This window comes from Penicillium nucicola, assembly GCF_028828085.1.
Source record: "Penicillium nucicola strain IBT 29836 chromosome Unknown utg000007l, whole genome shotgun sequence".
Classification (NCBI taxonomy): domain Eukaryota; kingdom Fungi; phylum Ascomycota; class Eurotiomycetes; order Eurotiales; family Aspergillaceae; genus Penicillium; species Penicillium nucicola.
In genome coordinates this window covers 1,066,727-1,084,346 of record NW_026643131.1, presented here as the reverse complement: position 1 = coordinate 1,084,346, position 17,620 = coordinate 1,066,727, and the positions used below count along the sequence as shown (strand labels likewise).

General features: G+C 46.5%; 4 protein-coding genes across 4 annotated transcripts; 1 reads left to right on the top strand and 3 right to left on the bottom strand.

Annotated features, from left to right (window-relative positions):
• Positions 1 to 6,695: 6,695 nt before the first annotated feature.
• On the bottom strand, positions 6,696 to 8,705 carry N7511_007471 (HET domain-containing protein; the record flags this gene model as incomplete). Its single annotated transcript, XM_057129848.1, has 1 exon — positions 6,696 to 8,705. One exon carries the CDS (start codon positions 8,703 to 8,705, stop codon positions 6,696 to 6,698), a length of 2,010 nt encoding a protein of 669 aa, XP_056982916.1.
• Positions 8,706 to 10,059: 1,354 nt separating this feature from the next.
• On the bottom strand, positions 10,060 to 11,313 carry N7511_007470 (uncharacterized protein; the record flags this gene model as incomplete). Its single annotated transcript, XM_057129847.1, has 1 exon — positions 10,060 to 11,313. The coding sequence occupies one exon, from the start codon at positions 11,311 to 11,313 to the stop codon at positions 10,060 to 10,062; it is 1,254 nt and encodes a 417-aa protein (XP_056982915.1).
• Positions 11,314 to 12,452: 1,139 nt separating this feature from the next.
• Positions 12,453 to 13,868, bottom strand: N7511_007469 (uncharacterized protein; the record flags this gene model as incomplete). The annotated part of the gene is made up of 1 exon (XM_057129846.1): positions 12,453 to 13,868. The coding sequence occupies one exon, from the start codon at positions 13,866 to 13,868 to the stop codon at positions 12,453 to 12,455; it is 1,416 nt and encodes a 471-aa protein (XP_056982914.1).
• A 1,478-nt stretch (positions 13,869 to 15,346) lies between these two features.
• N7511_007468 (alkaline phosphatase) lies at positions 15,347 to 17,506 on the top strand (the record flags this gene model as incomplete). Its single annotated transcript, XM_057129845.1, has 3 exons — positions 15,347 to 15,459; positions 15,581 to 15,783; positions 15,837 to 17,506. 3 exons carry the CDS (start codon positions 15,347 to 15,349, stop codon positions 17,504 to 17,506), a joined length of 1,986 nt encoding a protein of 661 aa, XP_056982913.1.
• Between the last annotated feature and the right edge of the window lie 114 nt (positions 17,507 to 17,620).

Below are 17,620 nucleotides of genomic sequence, written 5' to 3'. Positions count from 1 at the left end.
CCTAAGCCCTAAGCCCTAAGACTTATAGTAGCTAAGGATGAAAAGCATCTGTCCATCGTGGAGGAAGAGATCGCGCGTGGTCAACGTGGTGTTCCGCCACCGAAGGCCAATGAACTCAGTACGACGTCCTTGCTGCCCTGAACCGAGAAAGAACGGGACCATAACCACCCGGAGAAACTGCTGGACAGCGTTCTCGTACTGCTGAGTCGCATCGGCGGACACAACCCAATGACCCTCGGCATTCTGCGACCAGAATGTGTGGAACAGGGCAGGCGTCCTACCAACCCGAGTGATCAGCCAGTCCTTGACCGGGTCCAGATGGCACGTATTGCGCGAATCGGTGATGAATGACTGGCCTGGCGCAGTGGCGTCCCAATTATCGACCAGCTCATCATACGCGATGGTCGGGATCTCCGATGCTGGGCTAGAGCGCCCACTGAGACAAAGCTCAACCTCGAGAATCCGCCGGGCCTCTGCAATCCGCTGAAAGATGATCTCGCGGATATCGGAGAGGTGAAAGACCACATCTGACCAGACCAGAGTCTGACCATCGGCATGCCAGCGGATCTGGGCCGGGGGGACCTCGGTCTGACTGATGCGGAACCCGAGCAGTCGGTTCTCGAGCAGCTCCGACAGAGGACCGTCGGTATCGTTCAACAACCATTCGTCCCGGATCGCAATGATCATAGTACTTATCTCCGCATCCTTACCCTCTGCCGTCTCTGCCAACACAGACGCAAGGATGACCATCTGACAGTCGTAGATCAACTGCGATAGTATAGATGTATAGTTCCCAATCGCGAGCCATGCTCCTTGCGTAGGGCTCCAGAAGCGAACCACGGCATAGGAAACAAGGACTGAATCAAACTTTCGACGAGAAACCGGGTGCTGGATGATAGCAAGGCTGAATTGAAGTACGGCATGATCTAGCCGGGCGCGCAGATCCTCCCCATGCGGACTATCGACCTCAGACCCACTAAGATCCACAATCTGACTTGCGATCTCGGTTACTTCGACCCATACCTCAAGCTGCCGCGTACTGGCTTGAAAGAGATTGTCCCGGAGTTGCTGCTGCTCTACGACGCGCTCCCAGTAGCATACCAGCTGCTGCCAGGTAGTGATGTATCTCTGTCGCGTACGTTCATTCTGGAGATCGGAGAGGGGGTCCTGGGATGTTTCTCCCCGGGCAAAAGTGTTGAGAAGCCGTGCGTTACGGCGACTAAGCTGGCGTACCTCTGTATCTTGGTCATGTACCAAGACCGCCATTGCTCCCTCGAGAACACGTTGGACGCTTTCGCAAATGACAAAAAGTAAAGCCTCCTGGTCCTGTCGTGGTGTTCGATAGCTAGGACCAAGATCTTTGACCTCGAGCCCTTCAAGGTGGATATGGATACCGGCCCGCTTCATAAAGGGAGTGACCTCGGATACATGGCGCGCTGCGGCGATGGACTTCCGCGATGATTGAGAGAGACTCTTCTGGTATCGGCCCATGATCTGTTTCCATGTATCGCCGGTGAGAGCTGACGAAGGGGGTGTCTCGGAACCAGATGGTGGTACATAAGTAGGAGCGTTGGCATGCCGATATATATATTGAGGGTTGGAGGTCGGAATCTGGTCGGCAAGAACCACAGCAAAGTACTGTTGGCTTTGTTTCTGGAGAAAGAGCGTCTGCATAAAGGCCTCATGCCATGGAATCGCCCCCTGCTGCGCGACCTGCCACTGATGATGCTTATTATAATGTTGGCGGATCCGGTCCTTGCTGGTAGAGCGAACGTCGCAATCGGGGAAGTGGCAGATGAACCCGAGCACGGTCGGCAACCCGCGAATCTCACAAATCCCATCTTGAGGCTGGATGACTCCAGTGCTGTATTGTGCCACGCAAGCTAATTCTCGTGCGGACTCGATGGTTTGCCGCTGTTGACTCTTAACATGATGTTTGTCACGAAGATGGCGAGAGAGACTGGTTCGAATGTAGCAGGAACCATGGGTTATGCATAGGACTACCCTAAGTTCCGGTAGCACTTGCAGATACGACGGCAAGGGGTTATCAGTCTTAATTTCAGGCTCCGTGGCAGAATTTATATGATCGTGATTAGATTGTGACATTGTAGAATCTAGTAAAAATAGTAGATGGTATGGATATATAAAATTTAATTAGAAGTAGAATGGTGGATATCAGTATGATTATGGGTTCCCCTGAATGTCACCGTACGCTAGTCTGTTTATGGATTAATGTGATAACACTGGTTAGAAATGTGAGCAATCCGATATTGTAAGACATTAAGGCACTGTAGTGATAGTATACAACTGCTTAATACAGGGTATCATATACTCAGAAAGGATAGGACCTGAATCTGTATTAACTTGGTACTAATATAATTCCTTAGTATTCTACTTGGATTGTGGTCAGAAATATATTTGAGTTGGGTGGTTGTAAGTATAGTCGGAAGGCTAGACATTCTACAGTCGGAAATAGCAGTCTTGAATAAAACCACTCAAATTTGAATACGGCGATTGCAAAACTTGCAGAGTTAGAATTAAGATTGTTGTGATTTCCATGCAGCCTTCAGAAAGTAAAAATAGTATGTGAGTGATAGGAGGAGAGTTCTGAATAACAGTGTCCGTTTTCCTGAATAACAGTGTACGCTAGTCGGTTTTCAGCCTAGCTCCCGCTCTCTTAACTATGGAGGGGTTCAGAATTACACTGTAGTTCAACGTAGAATAGTTATAGGCCGAGCTTATATCATCTTAGACGAGGGGTAAAATACCGCGAGTTCCCCGCGTTGTATTGTTATATATAGTCATTCCGGACTATCCCAAACTCATATATTATATATAGTAAATCTAAGTATACCGGAACAACTCTATCGTAATAGGTTATATATAGTATATAGAGCGTTCCAATAGATCCTCCGAATCAACTATATTGTTATTAGTAGGCTATCCTTAATACCGGCTAGCGAGGTTTTTCCAATTTAGGAGCCTATATACCTCTATATAATATAAAGCCAACAAATTTCGATATTGACTAATACTATTATCCGCTCTAATTGTACTATTCTAGTAGGAAGTAAATTTCTTAAAATATCTTAATAAATAAAAGTCGCGATAACCGATCGAATTATAGAGCCCTAGTCCTCACGATTTCTACCTCCTATACGTAGTTAGAATCGTTCTAGTATATTTTAACTATATATCTTATACAATTGATCGACCCGTTATATAAAATTCTATATATTCTAATGATTCTATCGGTAGCGTCTTAATATTGATTATATTAAGCAATAAGAATAATAGGGAAAGATAGCCGTCTTTTCTTTATTGTTATACTCTAGTATACTTTTATTAACCCCTCGCTCCGCCTAGGGAATTCTCGTAAAAATCGCTTAACTACCTCCGACTAAGCAAGGTTTTGCTCGTCTCTAAGCTTTATTAAAAGGCGATCTTCCTCCGGAGACTACCGTAGTCCCTTTCTCGAAGAGGTATATAGCGTATCAACCGCTTTAATATTTAAGCTCGTATAACTATAGTCGTCGCTTATATCGTTATATTGGCTTAATAGAGAAGCGGTAGCGGTATTCGAAGGCGTAGAAGCGTAATAGGTTAACGTACCCTTAAAAAGCTAGGATAGGAACTATAGTCGGTCTTCGACGGAAAGGGCCGTGAATTAGGTACGAACTGTGGGGAAAGAAAGGCTTAGACGATAAACGGAACTTTTCTTAGGCCGAGAAGAGCCAATCCTTATATATCTTTTTCTCGTACCTAAGCTTTTCTTTGATATTGAGGGCTAGCAATCCGTATCTACTATCCCCTCTAAATTTCGTTGTCTACGTTCGAAAAATAAGACTTTGCTCTAAGAGTGAATAGATTTCGCGGGATATTCGTCTAGGTTCGTTACGATACCGGTAATCCTCGTAGTCGTTTAAGTCGGTTCGATAACCGGAGAGGTATAGTTATTTAGGATTGTAGGATCGATAGTTTGAATATTTAGAAGCTCTCTATACTAAGTAGGGATTCTAAGATCAATAGTAGGAGGATTTTGACCGGCAAAATTTATAGAATCCTAGTTGCCCGATTCTATATCGAGGAGGTAATACTCTTTTTCCTAATAGATATTATCGGCAAATCGTATAGAAGCGAGGTTATCTATACTAAATATATTTTATAGTTGCGAAATATTCTCGAAGTTAATAGGCTCTAGGTCAATAACAACGGGACTTATCTAATCTAAGCCCTTCGATTCCCGTTGAGTGGTTTAAGCTTCCGAATATAACCTATCTAAGTAGACCTCCGTCGGCGGGCGGGTAGGAAGGGGGTATCGCTCGGGTTTATAGGAATAAATCTTTTAGTTCTTCGAGTTATAGTCGCTAGATTTAGAGCTTAGCGGACTAGTAGTGATCGAGACTAGACTTAGGTAGCGATAAGTACTAGGGGGATTGCGTAATAGCTAAGCTTTGTCTTAGAAAGGATTCCACGGACGAAACGATTCTAGGCGAAAGTTAGTATTTGATATATTTAAAAAGCTAGATAGCTAGAAGAATCCTAAAGGTATTGCTTTAGGGAGGGAAAGGGGGGTTAGAGGTTGAGTATATAGTAGGGTTAGGGGGGAGGGAAAGGGGAACTAATAGATTGATTGAGCTATCGGAAGGATATTATTATCTCCTTTATAGATAAGGATTTCCCGTAAGATAGCGTAGAGAATTCACCGCGGTATTTAACTCGATCCGTTTCATCGTCATATCAAGGCGTAGAGCTATACCGGTTATATATTAAGGGGCCGAAGGCTATCGGCAAAAGCTTCCGTACACCTCGGTAGCGGCCTATTATAACCCGGCTCTATAGTGGTCGGCAGCCGTCTATAGAATAGACTATCGTTAGCCTTCTAATATAGTACTTAGCATCGATTAAGACTAGGCTAGAATACGGCAATTTCGCTATTGGTCTATATCCCGGTATAATCGTCCGAAGTCTCGTCGACTAGGTAACAATAGTTAGGAGAAATAGACTATAACGAAAGTCTTACCCCTAGGTAGTCACGAATAAGCGGACCTACGTAGACGACTAGGGGCTATACAATACAACCTCGGACGGTCTATAGCAAATCAGGAGCGTATATATTGAGGATTTCTAAGACACTATTCTCCGGCCGCGCAAAAATAATACCAGCGAAATAACCGAAGCGCTTAGCAAGAAGGGTGTTACGCACTTGCTTCCGGGTCGTCGCTATGTTAGAAGATTCCCTGGGTTATACTTGCCTTGTCTTGCTGACTTCCAACCTCAACGATCTGTCTCTCAACTGTACCGTTGCCTAACAGGCCTTATACGGGCTAAGTCCTTTCGAGGGTATCGAGGAGCGATGCCAAGTAGAGCGCCGAGTTAGTCTATACCGAGATATAGGCCTTCCCGTGGTGTTGTCAAGTTATAATCAAATTATACGAGTCACAAAGGTTTCTGAATAGTAGACACAAGTAACAATGTTGGAATTAAACACGAAGAACTAAACTAGATACATGAGGTCCTATATATCCCTAGTTCTTCCTTGGTAGAATGGTAGATAGTAGATTGGTAGATACGCCTTGGCAGGATCTACTCGTAAACCACCATACCCATCTACTACTTGCATGATCACGTGGTTAGGCTGACGTAATTCCGATATTCTTATGGGGGAGAATATGTGTTTGTGCTGAGGGGGCCGTAAGTGGCCCTACCGGCACCCAGCGTTGTGGCGTAACCTCCCTGACTGTTCGTCACGTGATCCTGGTGGGTTGGTTGATCGATTGGTCCATGACCGCCCATCAACAAGTTGCGGCCCCATACTGATTGGTGCCTGGTATGTCCGTAACAAAGGGCTCGCAATAGGAGGATTTCTCGAGAGCTTTATAGTATAATCAACCGTCGGCAGAGATACTAGCATTATATTGCACGATATATCTAAATACTTCATAATCTCAATATATCAACTCGCTAGGGGTTAGCCCGCGTTACAGGCAACGCCGGCTAGAACGGGCTCAACGGTAGATCGAGCAGTATCTCCGGTAGAAATGAAAGGGGCGACGTATCAGGTGGCAAGTTAGTGCGTAGAGGTTAACGGGGGCCGAGAGAAAGGGAGTCAGACAGGAAAAAGAAGAGAAAGTACGTCGACAAAGCTGCGAGGAGGACGAGCGGAGTTTTATAGATGGAGGTGCCGGTTAGGGAACGGTAAAAGCGGCCAGAGGTGGCACTAAACCCGAACGGGGGCGCGGACGAGGCACCAAACCCGAAGGGGCAAGGGGATGGTGGAGACGGGCAGGCGGTCGAGAGCGGCAGGACGGCGGTGCAATGAGAGCCGTTTCTGGCCGCCCGCTCACCGTGTCCTCGTATACTGAAAAATCGAATGAACGTCAGACTAAACCTGAACCCTGGCGAGGAAAATTAACCTGAACCCTGGCGGGACCCACTTTTTTTCTCCCATAGTGAAGGAGAAACCCTAACCTGAACTCTGCCAGAGTTACCACCCCCCGTCGGATAGAGTTGGGCGGAAAAATATAAAATACCGTAATACCGTACGGAATAATACCTGATTTTGGCCGGCTTTCTACTACTAGAATGGCGTTACCTGCCCAGGTAACGGCTCTGGAATAGAGTTAGAACTAGGGCTTAGTCAAGAATTAATGAGCTTTTACTAACACTAAGACTCAATGAGCTAGGTGCTCGACTTAGATGAGTGTCGTCTCCTGTATCTCCACATCCTTCATTTCCAGTGCTTCACCTTTCATAATCCCATGCAAATATGATTCCCCAATCAGTTCAAACTTGCCATCAACCGCGCGAAGTACAAAAGGTACTTTACCTCCCAGAAAAACGGCGACGCTATCACCGCTGCGGGAGTTCGGGGGAACTAGGCCCAAGTAGCCATTCTGGGTAATGCAAAGACAGCGAGCACATGCAGCGCGCGTTATGCCTCTTACAAATTCGCGCCAAAGCTTCGATTGTCGGACGACGTCTAACGATTCGAGCCGAGAAACAAAATCAGTAGGGAGGAGTGGATCTGTTGCAATAGCATCTAGATCCCTGAATCCCGCCGAGATATACCCCTTTGACACTGCGTAGTCTGTAGCGGCTCGTAACCTAAGCGCCTCAAATTGCTCCACGTAATTTTCGGTAGCCTCATGTCCCGTATGCGTCGAATTAGCTATAAGTGTCTTCCACAAGGCGTTTATCGGAGCTTCGCCGTTAGGATATGTCCCGTGACTCATAGCTTGGCGCAACCATTCCTGAAGCCAGATATGGCACGTACTAGTCCCGTCATTCTCTATGGTATGTCTTACCAGGCCACTGACAGAAGATATCTGATCGATCAACAGGGCCTTGAGAACTAGTCTCTTGCTCTCTGTCTTTATGTCGATCCTAGGGATAGTTGATCCACCGGCATGGTAGAATGGTGCATCATATAGGAGCTCATTGACGAATTCTGGTGTCGTCGACCAGTCTGGTACCCAACTAGGCAGGTCAAGGCCCCTATTCGCATGAATGCTGCTGAGAAGCTCCAGTGACTGAGAGGTCTGAAGTAGAGCAATGGCGGTGGAGCAGAAGATTTCTGTAACAGATTTCGTATAATTCACTTCTATGGAAAATTTCTCACGATCCTCAGCAATGCCGAGAAAGGCAAAGATCTTGTCCCTTGGATCACTGCATGCCAGGACATGGCATCGCTGGAGGAGTTTGAACAGTGACCAACCCAATTGCCCTCCGTTAGAGAACCAGGCTCGCATACGCATAAAACCCAGAAGGTGGAGAGTCTCTGCGAAGTACATCCGGTCATCAAAGGGTCCATCAGGCGGTCTGGATGGGTCGAAGGCGAGAGTAGGTAGTCTTCCATTCAGTGTATGAAAGACAACACCGTAGAGTAATGTCCATGGAAACAGGATATCGCCACATATCATTAGATCATCTTTGTTCGACAAAAATTCCAGCGCAATCCATGCTCGACTTGACCAGGGTCGCTGTAGCAACACGCCAAGAGCATGCCAGCTCGGGTGATCATGCTCCGGGAATCCTAGTTGGCGCCACTCGGCTTCATTTGCGCCCAACGTCGGATTTTCAACTTCGTGCGACTGAGAACTTGCTGACCGGAGGAGTATACAAGCCAGATCCAGTCCCATCTTGCTTTCTTTAGTCGCATTTCCAACGTACGTTAAGACCAATGTCGCTTGGCGATAAATTTTGTTCATCAGCCGAATTTGTTGCTCTTTTTCTTCCAAATCCCTTTGGTTGATGCAAACGCCATCGGCCCAGAGAATTCTTGCACCAGAATTCATGTTGGCGAAACGAAGGTCTCGAAGGGCAGTATTCAAAGAGGCTGTGATCTTGACGTACCCATGCTGCGCGACATGCAGACGGCAGCAAAGGTCAGGGTTAGCCCAGACGTATGATAAAGCCTCGTAAGGTGGGTAGCAGTTCAGATCAAAATGCTTGATATCGCAGAATAGTGGCTCGTCTCCATCACCTGGGTACAGAAAGAGAAGTCGAACGTAAGATACCGCTTCAAGGGGGCGATATCGATACGAGTTTAAGATAGGACGGAGTTGGCTTGAATCGCTCTGTCCAGCCCTTCTGTGAATCCTCTTTTGCAGGTAGCTTCCTGGAATAGGAGTATAACCAGGAACTTCAATGTGTGCTCCGTCATCGGGCACTTGTTGCGATTCGCGAGAAACCGACAACTCCATTGCGTAAATAGTGGCCCTTGGAGGTTGCTACTTTTTTTCAATAACCTTGTCAAAATTGTGAAGAGCGTGAATTTTTCCCTATAATGCGCCAGATTTCTCGAGAGATCGATGTACAAGAACTGAGAGAGAGAGGTGGGGGAGCAGTTGAGGAGGGGAATATTCTTAAGCCTCTCGTATTCATTCATATGACTGTATGATTACGGCTTCTGTAAGATAAAAATGGCAATTAAGGCTCATGGCTGATATAAACTTTAAGTAAGGTTACAATTGGCAACTTGCGTCGATCTGGATCACCCGCCTGATCTGAATGCCGTCATCATTTCATAGCTCGCTGAACTCAGCATTATCTGTTTCGTAGTCAACATGCCTTTTATTCCTCTCTGTTAGCTTCGACTACTGCTTCCTTACAACCTCATTTAGCCCAGGCATCGCACCCACATTTAAAGAATTGGAGAAAACGTCAAAATTAACTGTCCCAATTAGACTCCCATTAACTGTGTGCTTCAACATTTATAGAACCCAAGCTCTCTTAGGAGTTGTAAAAGATGGAAATGATCTTGATATCGAGCTATAGAAGCTGAGAAAGAGGATGTGCATGGTAGGCCTGATTCTGAACATTTTACCATTTATGACAAAATTAAGTGACCAATATTGAACGGGGACCCAGAATAGTCATCTCAAACTGCCTAATGAATTATCTAGGAAAAATGGCAATTTTAAAAGACATTCTGACTAGCCTAGTATAGGTAATGCTATTCCGATGTCCCAAGTGATGCTCGGAATATTATCTGTTGGACTCTGTCAGGATCCGATCCTCAGCATTGAATTCCCTAGGGAGCTGAATTTTCCATGGATCTGCATGCATACCGATCATACAGTTTCTTCGACTATCGCTCAGGCAGACAAGTTTTCGGGACGTATGAGCGACAAGAAAAGTCGCAGAACTCTTTTCACAGGCATTGTAGGACTTGCCAGAATCGACAAAACTTCCCTTAAGAGACATTCTCAATCTTGATGGGTAATCAGATGAGATCGCAATCATCCCTTACTACGCACCTGCGCTATTTGCACAGGTCGTTAGGAACATTGATGATAACAAGGATATTTCTACCATTCGACCATTATCGGCTTTGATGCGCTTCATTGCAGGAGCTTTAGCCAACACGAAAAAGCAGGCCAGAATGCCTAAGATCATCATAGAACGTGATTTATCATTTGGGCAAAAGGCTACTAACAATGATACCTTCCGATCGGAGTATACTAGACGACCTCGCCCACCCACATGAAGAATAAATTGCATGAGGTACTAGTTGATAGTTATACCTCCATTCATTTAACGGGCAATTCGGCCCCGTCAATGCTTTGTAGGGCAATGATGAATTTGATCACAACGTTTCCCGACGGAGCGGTACAGTAGGGGGGCGTTGTTGGCAGCAGTGAAATCATGCTCTCTTCCATATTGCTGATATTCTCTTTCTCTGAATTCCCGCATCAGTCTGTCCTTTTCACCGACAGCATCCCAGTCGGGATTGACACTATTGGCATAAGCTAGCCTTTCCCACTCTTTCCAGGCTGCAGTTTCTGGTGCCGCTCCGCTGATAGGAATCCAACTCGTTTGCTTCGTTGACTGTATAGCGCACCACAAGGTTCGTGTATAACTTGGTATCATGCTACCAGTCCCCTGTCTATGGGCATTTTCTCGACCCGGTGGTGTCGTCTCGTTGATCTCGTAAGGAGAGATATCCCAGATCCAGGTTTTAGGGAATAGTGCAACAATCCAGTAGGCGCCATTCAGAAAAAGATATGCTGTTCCAATTGCAACTTGCATGGTCCAACTGCAATTCCCGAGAAGCACCACAGCCACCATTAAAGCCACGGTTCCTGCACCCATAACAAGCTTGAAGACTCGATCACCAATAAAATACTTCGCCTCCTCGGTTCCCGTGTAGAGCTCTCTTGCGATCTCCTCAGAGCATTTCACAACAATAAAGGCCCCTTCACGGGTGCGAATAATGATGTCTCCGTCAGGGACAACAGTGTCCGTCGGGCGGATCGAAAGTTGTGGACGATGCCACCGGGCTAGACCAACAAGTACCGACGCGAATGCCATTGCTGCAAGGGCAATGATGGCAACACCATCTTGGATTAGACAAGCCCAAAAAAGTAAGCCTACTGTTAAGACGCAGGATCCAGCGGCGAGGATATCCAGCGGTGAGACAGTGCGCATCGACATAACAGCTGGAGGTATTTGTTCCTCAACAGAACTTGTGTATTCTGAGGCACGCCTGATGCTATATTCATGGAACTCGTAGGGTTTCAGGGTCCCAATTTGATGGATGAGGTCGGCATAAAAATTCAGCTCACCGACTCTTGTTCCTGAGTGTACACCAACAACGTTGGCAGGTACTGCTGGAAAACGTGTCGGTCTGGAAGGCTTGAGCATCGCCTGTGGTGCAGGAATCAAGCGAGGGAGCAGACAAAGCCACGAAGACGTCAAGGCGAATACGTGGGGCGCTATTGATGATTCCCCAATAACGGCTAGAAGGCCGACGGCATTAAACCGCCAGCCCACTGAATCATTTCTTCCTGACGGAAACCATGCAGTCATTGTCACAGGACAGAGAGACGAATATCAATGTAAACTTGATAAATAGATATCTCGACTTGTATATGCTTTATTCATTCAAAGAGAATGGCTTTCCATGAATGAAAGACTTTAGATACACGGGATATGTAGTCTGAATTTGTATTTGATGTTGAGAATTATGGCTGCCGGCCATGGTTTATGCCATGAATGAGCCATGACGGCGACCATTGTGATTCATCATCTGAGAATTCAATTAGGATTAGTTTAAGGCAGAGATTTCTAGTATTAAAGGGGTTCATCACAAATTGATGAATCCTCAGACTTAAACAACTCGATTATTCTTTCAAGAAGATCTAAATTGTACATTCTCGGTCGTCACTATTCCCCTATTGCATCGTAACTCTTAACATTTGAGAAGCTGTATCTAGACTTCGTATTTTTATATTTGTTAGACGTATCTGTGACGTACAACTATCCGTAGTTCATGGTTAACTGCGATGAAAACGGAAATCGCGAAAGAGACTCGTATACAAAGATAAAGGGTGCAGATTTCCGTGGTGTACCAAAATAAGTACCAACAGGTTCTGTGACCTGTGAGTTGATCAGGCGTTTCCAGCTGACATGGCTCATAATAATGTTCTTGGATTCATTTCATTTGCTAAACGCCAGGCAGTTCTAGGCCCGACCGGCATTGCAAGGAGTAGCTAAATCGATTCTGGCATCTTTTCGCGTGGGTTTATGACATCATCCATAATGTTCAAATTAATGCATATGCCTAGAACATGACCTCAAATAATATCTCTGATGCCGGGAGATTTTCTCAACTGATTTAGCTTTCTCAATAGGTAACTCGAAACAAATGTGCTTAAGTTCGAAACTATTTTAACCAGTTGGTGATTAGGCCGTGGAAAGATACCCAAACCACCACGCCGGAGTGATGTCAACCAGCTTCTATCCTCAAGGCATGGTCTCTATGACCCATACCCAGCGCCAACCCCCGCTTCTGCCGTTCAGATACACAGAGATTGGAATCAACAAGACACATAGACCTCCAATGATCAATTTTACTAAGCCTCATAGGACTCCCATCAGCGTTCACGAGCTTTCAAATTATGGTCCCTCTTCCTGCTAGTGGGCGGATATTGACCAAAACTACCCAGTCACAGGGTATCACTCCCAAAGCCATACAAATCATTCTGCTTCATAATGTCCTCAACATGCAAATCACGTAGACAAAACTCAACTTCCGCAGCCGAACATGATAACTCAAGTTTTACCTTGAAGTCCGCAAATTCCTCTAACATGGCAGGTATAGGCCGAGGTTTCGCGTTAGACTCCTCAGTTGACTGCTGGACATGCATCCAGTTTCCTTTGACCTCTAGATAAGTCAGGTTTGGGCAGCGGTCTTTCTCCCCTAACAGCAGGTCTTTGAATGCCTCAGCTATTTCAGTTGTATGCTCTGTCTCTAGACCATCAAGAATAAGGCTTTCCAGTGTTAGAGGAAAGACATCACTGAATTTATTTCTTGATGTCTTATTTAGATCACTCCAGCCTTGGTCCCAGTCTAGTATATGAGATATCTGCAGCCGAAGTTTCTTTAGCGCTGCGAACCCCGCTAATGATCCGACGTAGTCATAGTCGAGACTCTGGTAAGCCGCATAATTGTTGGTGCGCTCGTCGGTCAGTGTTAACGTTTGCAAGGTCTGCCAATGTCTTTGTAATGGTGGGTAGTATCTCGACGCGTACATCCCCTCATCATCCGCGTAATTTGTGTCATCGGAATGTTCAAAGATGAAAGATTCAAGGCTCTTGGGTGCGGCGATCAAATCTGCAAAGCCTTTTCGAGAACAACTAGACTTGAGTTGAAGATGAGTGATATTGGAGAACCGAACATTGTCAGGCAAGTAGCTGACCACATCGAACGCTTGATCTTCGGCATATTCCTCATCAGAGCTATCACTATCACATATCATATGGCCACAAAAGTTGCGTAGCGAGGGAAGTCGAAGTATTGGGAGAAAGTGCGATGACCGGAGGCCACCATCTACACCAGAACATACGACTGAGAACTTTCTTAATTTAGACAAACCAGGGTTTTGTTTTTCGGCGACCCTGACCATCCACTCGAGAGTGTAATTCGGAACTTCATAGACATGCAGTTCCAGATCCTCCAGATTAGGCAAGAGGGCCAGAAGCAGGACAGTCCATGCGTCATTATTGTCCCGAGTCTGGAGTTCCCAGTCCCATGTAGATAGGTTGTCATTAGGTCCCAGGGTTGATCTCAGAACTGGCAGAATGGCCTCCTGTTCATATCGCATGCCGGAAGTCGGCCGCCAGCCATGGGAGACACGTAAAGTGCGTACTTCTTGCGCTAATGCTGACTTGAATGCAAGTGTGTGCACCAGGCGACTCAAGTGGCTACTGCGGTGCTCTATCAGGTCGAGCGATGTAAAGACTTTGGGTAACAAAAGTTGATAGAAGGCACGGCAACAGGAGGCGAGCCGCAGAGTATCCGTGTGACTACCAAGACCACTTGTTATTGAGAGCACCAGCTCTGCTGGTAACTTAGAGAGCATGTTTCTTTCTGAAAGTAGGTGGGTTCTAAGTTAAAACATAGTGAAGATGATGTTTTTGGTTGGTTAAGGAAAGAATTAGACATCGCCTGGCAAGCAGCACCAGGCATCCGATCCTTCGCCAAGCCTACATCTGCCGTGCAAATTTTCGGCCGCACATGGGGTCCAGCTACTATCCACATGATTTGCAAAGATCCACCGAAATATTCTTTGGAATACATGGGCTTTCCTTTCATGTACGTAATGTTATTTTATATTACAGTATCCTCTCGTGATAAGTTGAACTTGGGTGTATACGAGCGCGATAAATCGTCAGTACGCTGACATACTAGTTAGGTAGGCGGTAGAAAACGCGGTCAGTTTTGAAATTGGGGCCCGAGGTACCTGAGGTCAAATACCCACGAGAGGCCACTGTGTGTGTTTTGAAGGACCCGTCACTGGAATAGAGTGAAGTTGGTCTTTTCTACTAAGATGTATCTTGTTGGCTGGTTCCTAGTTTGCAGATGTTTAGGGCTTATATATATTGTCTCCTGTAATTGAACTTGGTTTATAGTTCTTGTGTCGAAAGATACTTGGATTTGTTAGTTGCTTTGTATTATATCGAAGAGTCTTTTAGCTAAACCCATCGAAATGACCCAATAGATACCAATTTTGTAAATCGATACACTGAGCGCAAAAAGTCGCTTAATGAGACTTGCGGAATGTGGCCAGCCTGACTCCTGCCATCCACACGAATCCAGTGTTGCCTAGAGTCATATCATGGTGATCAATCATTTCCGTGACAGGCTTTTGGATCAGGTTGGGGATATCAGAGACAGTTGGACATCTCTAATTTAAATTACGCCGAAAGAGATACAGATCAGCCAAAAATCCAAATTCAAACACCAAGCCTCAACTTCACAAAATGAGACCAAGCCAACCGTCATCTTGTTTACGTCGTCTGAATCCTCTGGCTTCATTTTTCCAAATGCACCCTTGACTCACGACAAACGGCCTTAACACCTAGACCGTATATAGTGTCTCTGAAATCTCGCTTATCCGATCTTCTTGGCTTCCCATCTCTTCTTAATGCCCACAAAATATGACACGTGGGATCACTGGCCAAGAAAATGAGCTTGGCGGACGCCGGATATTTCCCTGGCTTGCTTGGCTGTCCGCCCCCTCACCTTGGCAAGACTCCTTGACTTCGCCAAACATGCGCCAAGTTCTTTGCACGTGTTGAGGACTCTGGATTTCCATTTGATGTTCGTGATCGGTTTGATATACAGTCACTTATATGACCTCCGAGCGGAGCTTCCTAAGCTCCGACAACAAGGATTATGGCAATGGGCTTTGAACCGGGCGAGTTGCTCAGAGATAATGGTACAGCAAGAATCCATCGCTACTATACAGAGGCTCATAGATTACGATCTACTTAAAGATCCTCTTCCCCCTGTCAACATGTAACCAGCTCGACCTCCTATCATCGCTTGGAAATAAGTATGCGGACTGCTTCAATTGCTGCCTTGGCATTCCTGTTCTCGGGCAGCATTGCCCAGACTTTCCAGCGGCTGGGTGGTTGTCCAGAGCTGGGATGTGTGTTTCCACCAGATCAGTATGTATTAAGTTCCTTCTTCGTGTCGCAGCCATGGCATCCCAATCCTGTGGTTGCGTTTTCTCTTCTCTTATCCCGTCCCCATCGCGTTTTTCTGCGACTGATGGCAGGTGCTCAACAGGGCCGATTTTCTTCCCGGTCAATACTTCGATATTCGACTCGAAGTACATTCCCCCATAAATGGCTCTGAGAAGCGCGAGGGGGGACCGGATGAGAACTTTACGTTCACTATCGCAAAGAAGGGTGGTAGGCCTATCCCAGCTGCGCAATACTTCAATATCGAAGAACCAAAACTCGAAGGATGGAACTTTACGTGGTACGAAGGTGAGCTATTCATGGAGAACTGAGTACCCTTATTCATCTTCTAATTGCAATAGATCTGTTTGCGCAAGACATGAACAAGCCCTCAATGGTCAATGTTTCAGCCAAAGCATTCCGCAGAGTGGCTTTGTATGAGCCAGGTGAATATGAAGCAACTCTGACTTACTATGGGACTCAAAAAACCGTGGCGAACTGGCTCATTCGTGATCTGCCCACAAAGCGTCGCGCGAAGAATGTCATCTTGTTCATCGGCGATGGCATGACAACAAACATGATTACTGCTGCACGTCTGATTGCTCATCGCAGCATCAACGGCAAGTACATGACAAAAATGGCACTGGACAAGTTCCCTGTACTTGGCCATCAGATGACCCATTCGATGGACTCGTTTATTACCGACTCAGCCAACTCCGCGACTGCCCTCTATTCGGGCCACAAGACAACCGTCAATGCCTTGAATGTCTATGTGGACTCCTCCAGTGACCCATTCGATGATCCTAAATTCGAGACGATCTCGGAAATTTTCCGTCGCCGTCACCCGCACGCCGGTGTCGGGATTGTGTCCACCGCGTTCTTGGCCGATGCCACCCCTGCTGGACTGGCAGCTCATACTAGCGACCGTGGAGAGTATGACCATGTAATCGGTGCTTATTACGAGGGTCTTACCAAGTATAAGTGGACGGACTGGGATGGTCCTGATGTTCTCCTCGGAGCCGGTGCAGAAGACTTCCTTGAAAGCGAAGACAACCACCGCGATTATTACAAGCTCTTTTCCCAGAAGGGCTATAACGTTGCCTGGAACAACAGTGCCTTGAAAGATGCTCCACTGGATGAGAAACTCTTGGGTGTCTTCTCAACCTCTAATCTCGCTACCTGGTTGGACCGCAATGTTTACCAAGCCAATCTGCACAACCAGAGCAATTACCCCGATGGTTCGAAACGGGACGCAGATGACCTGCCTGGCCTCAAAGATATGACTCTGAAGGCAATCGACGTCCTCAACGAGCGACACGGTGATCAAGGGTGGTTCCTCATGTCAGAGGCCGCTAGCATTGACAAACAAATGCATACACTGGATTATGATAGATCGCTGGGTGAGCTTTTGGAGCTTGATGATACTGTTCGTGCGACGATTGAACGTCTTAAGCACCTTGGAGAGCTGGATGACACTCTCATTATCGTCACAGCCGACCATGGCCATGGATTCGATGTCACGGGCTCTGTCGACACCGAGTACATGGATGCACAAGACGACGACCGCGACAAGCGCAAGGCTATCGGTTACTATAAGGACTCAGGACTGTCGCAGTACACCGTGGGTGGTCCTAATTCTCTGCGATACTCGGAAGGCGTTCACTTCCCTCAGCGCTGGGATCCGCGGTATACACTTCACTCCGGCGTTGTCGCATTCCCCGATCACCGGGAGAATTACCAAGTTCATAGTGAAGGCCCACGTACCCCTGCGACTGCAGCAAAGGATAAGAAGAATGGATACTATGCTTCTTACAAGGATGCGGTGACTGGATTCCTGGTCAATGGAACATTGCCAGTCGATGCGGGCCAAGGAGTCCACTCGTTGACTGACGTTCCCGTGTTTGCCCAGGGTCCATGTCAAGAGCTGTTTGGTGGAGTCTACAACTCCATTGATATATTTTTCAACATGGCAGAATGCCTTGGATTGTCAGAGACAAAGCACAGCGGTCATCCTCACGGAGCAAAGAACTAGAAAAGCTTTAACAACGGATATACGTAGTTGCGACTGAGCATGAATATGTACAATGAGTGGGCTCGCTTTTATCGCTGATAATGTACTATATCTCGAGAAATCTTACAAAGGATC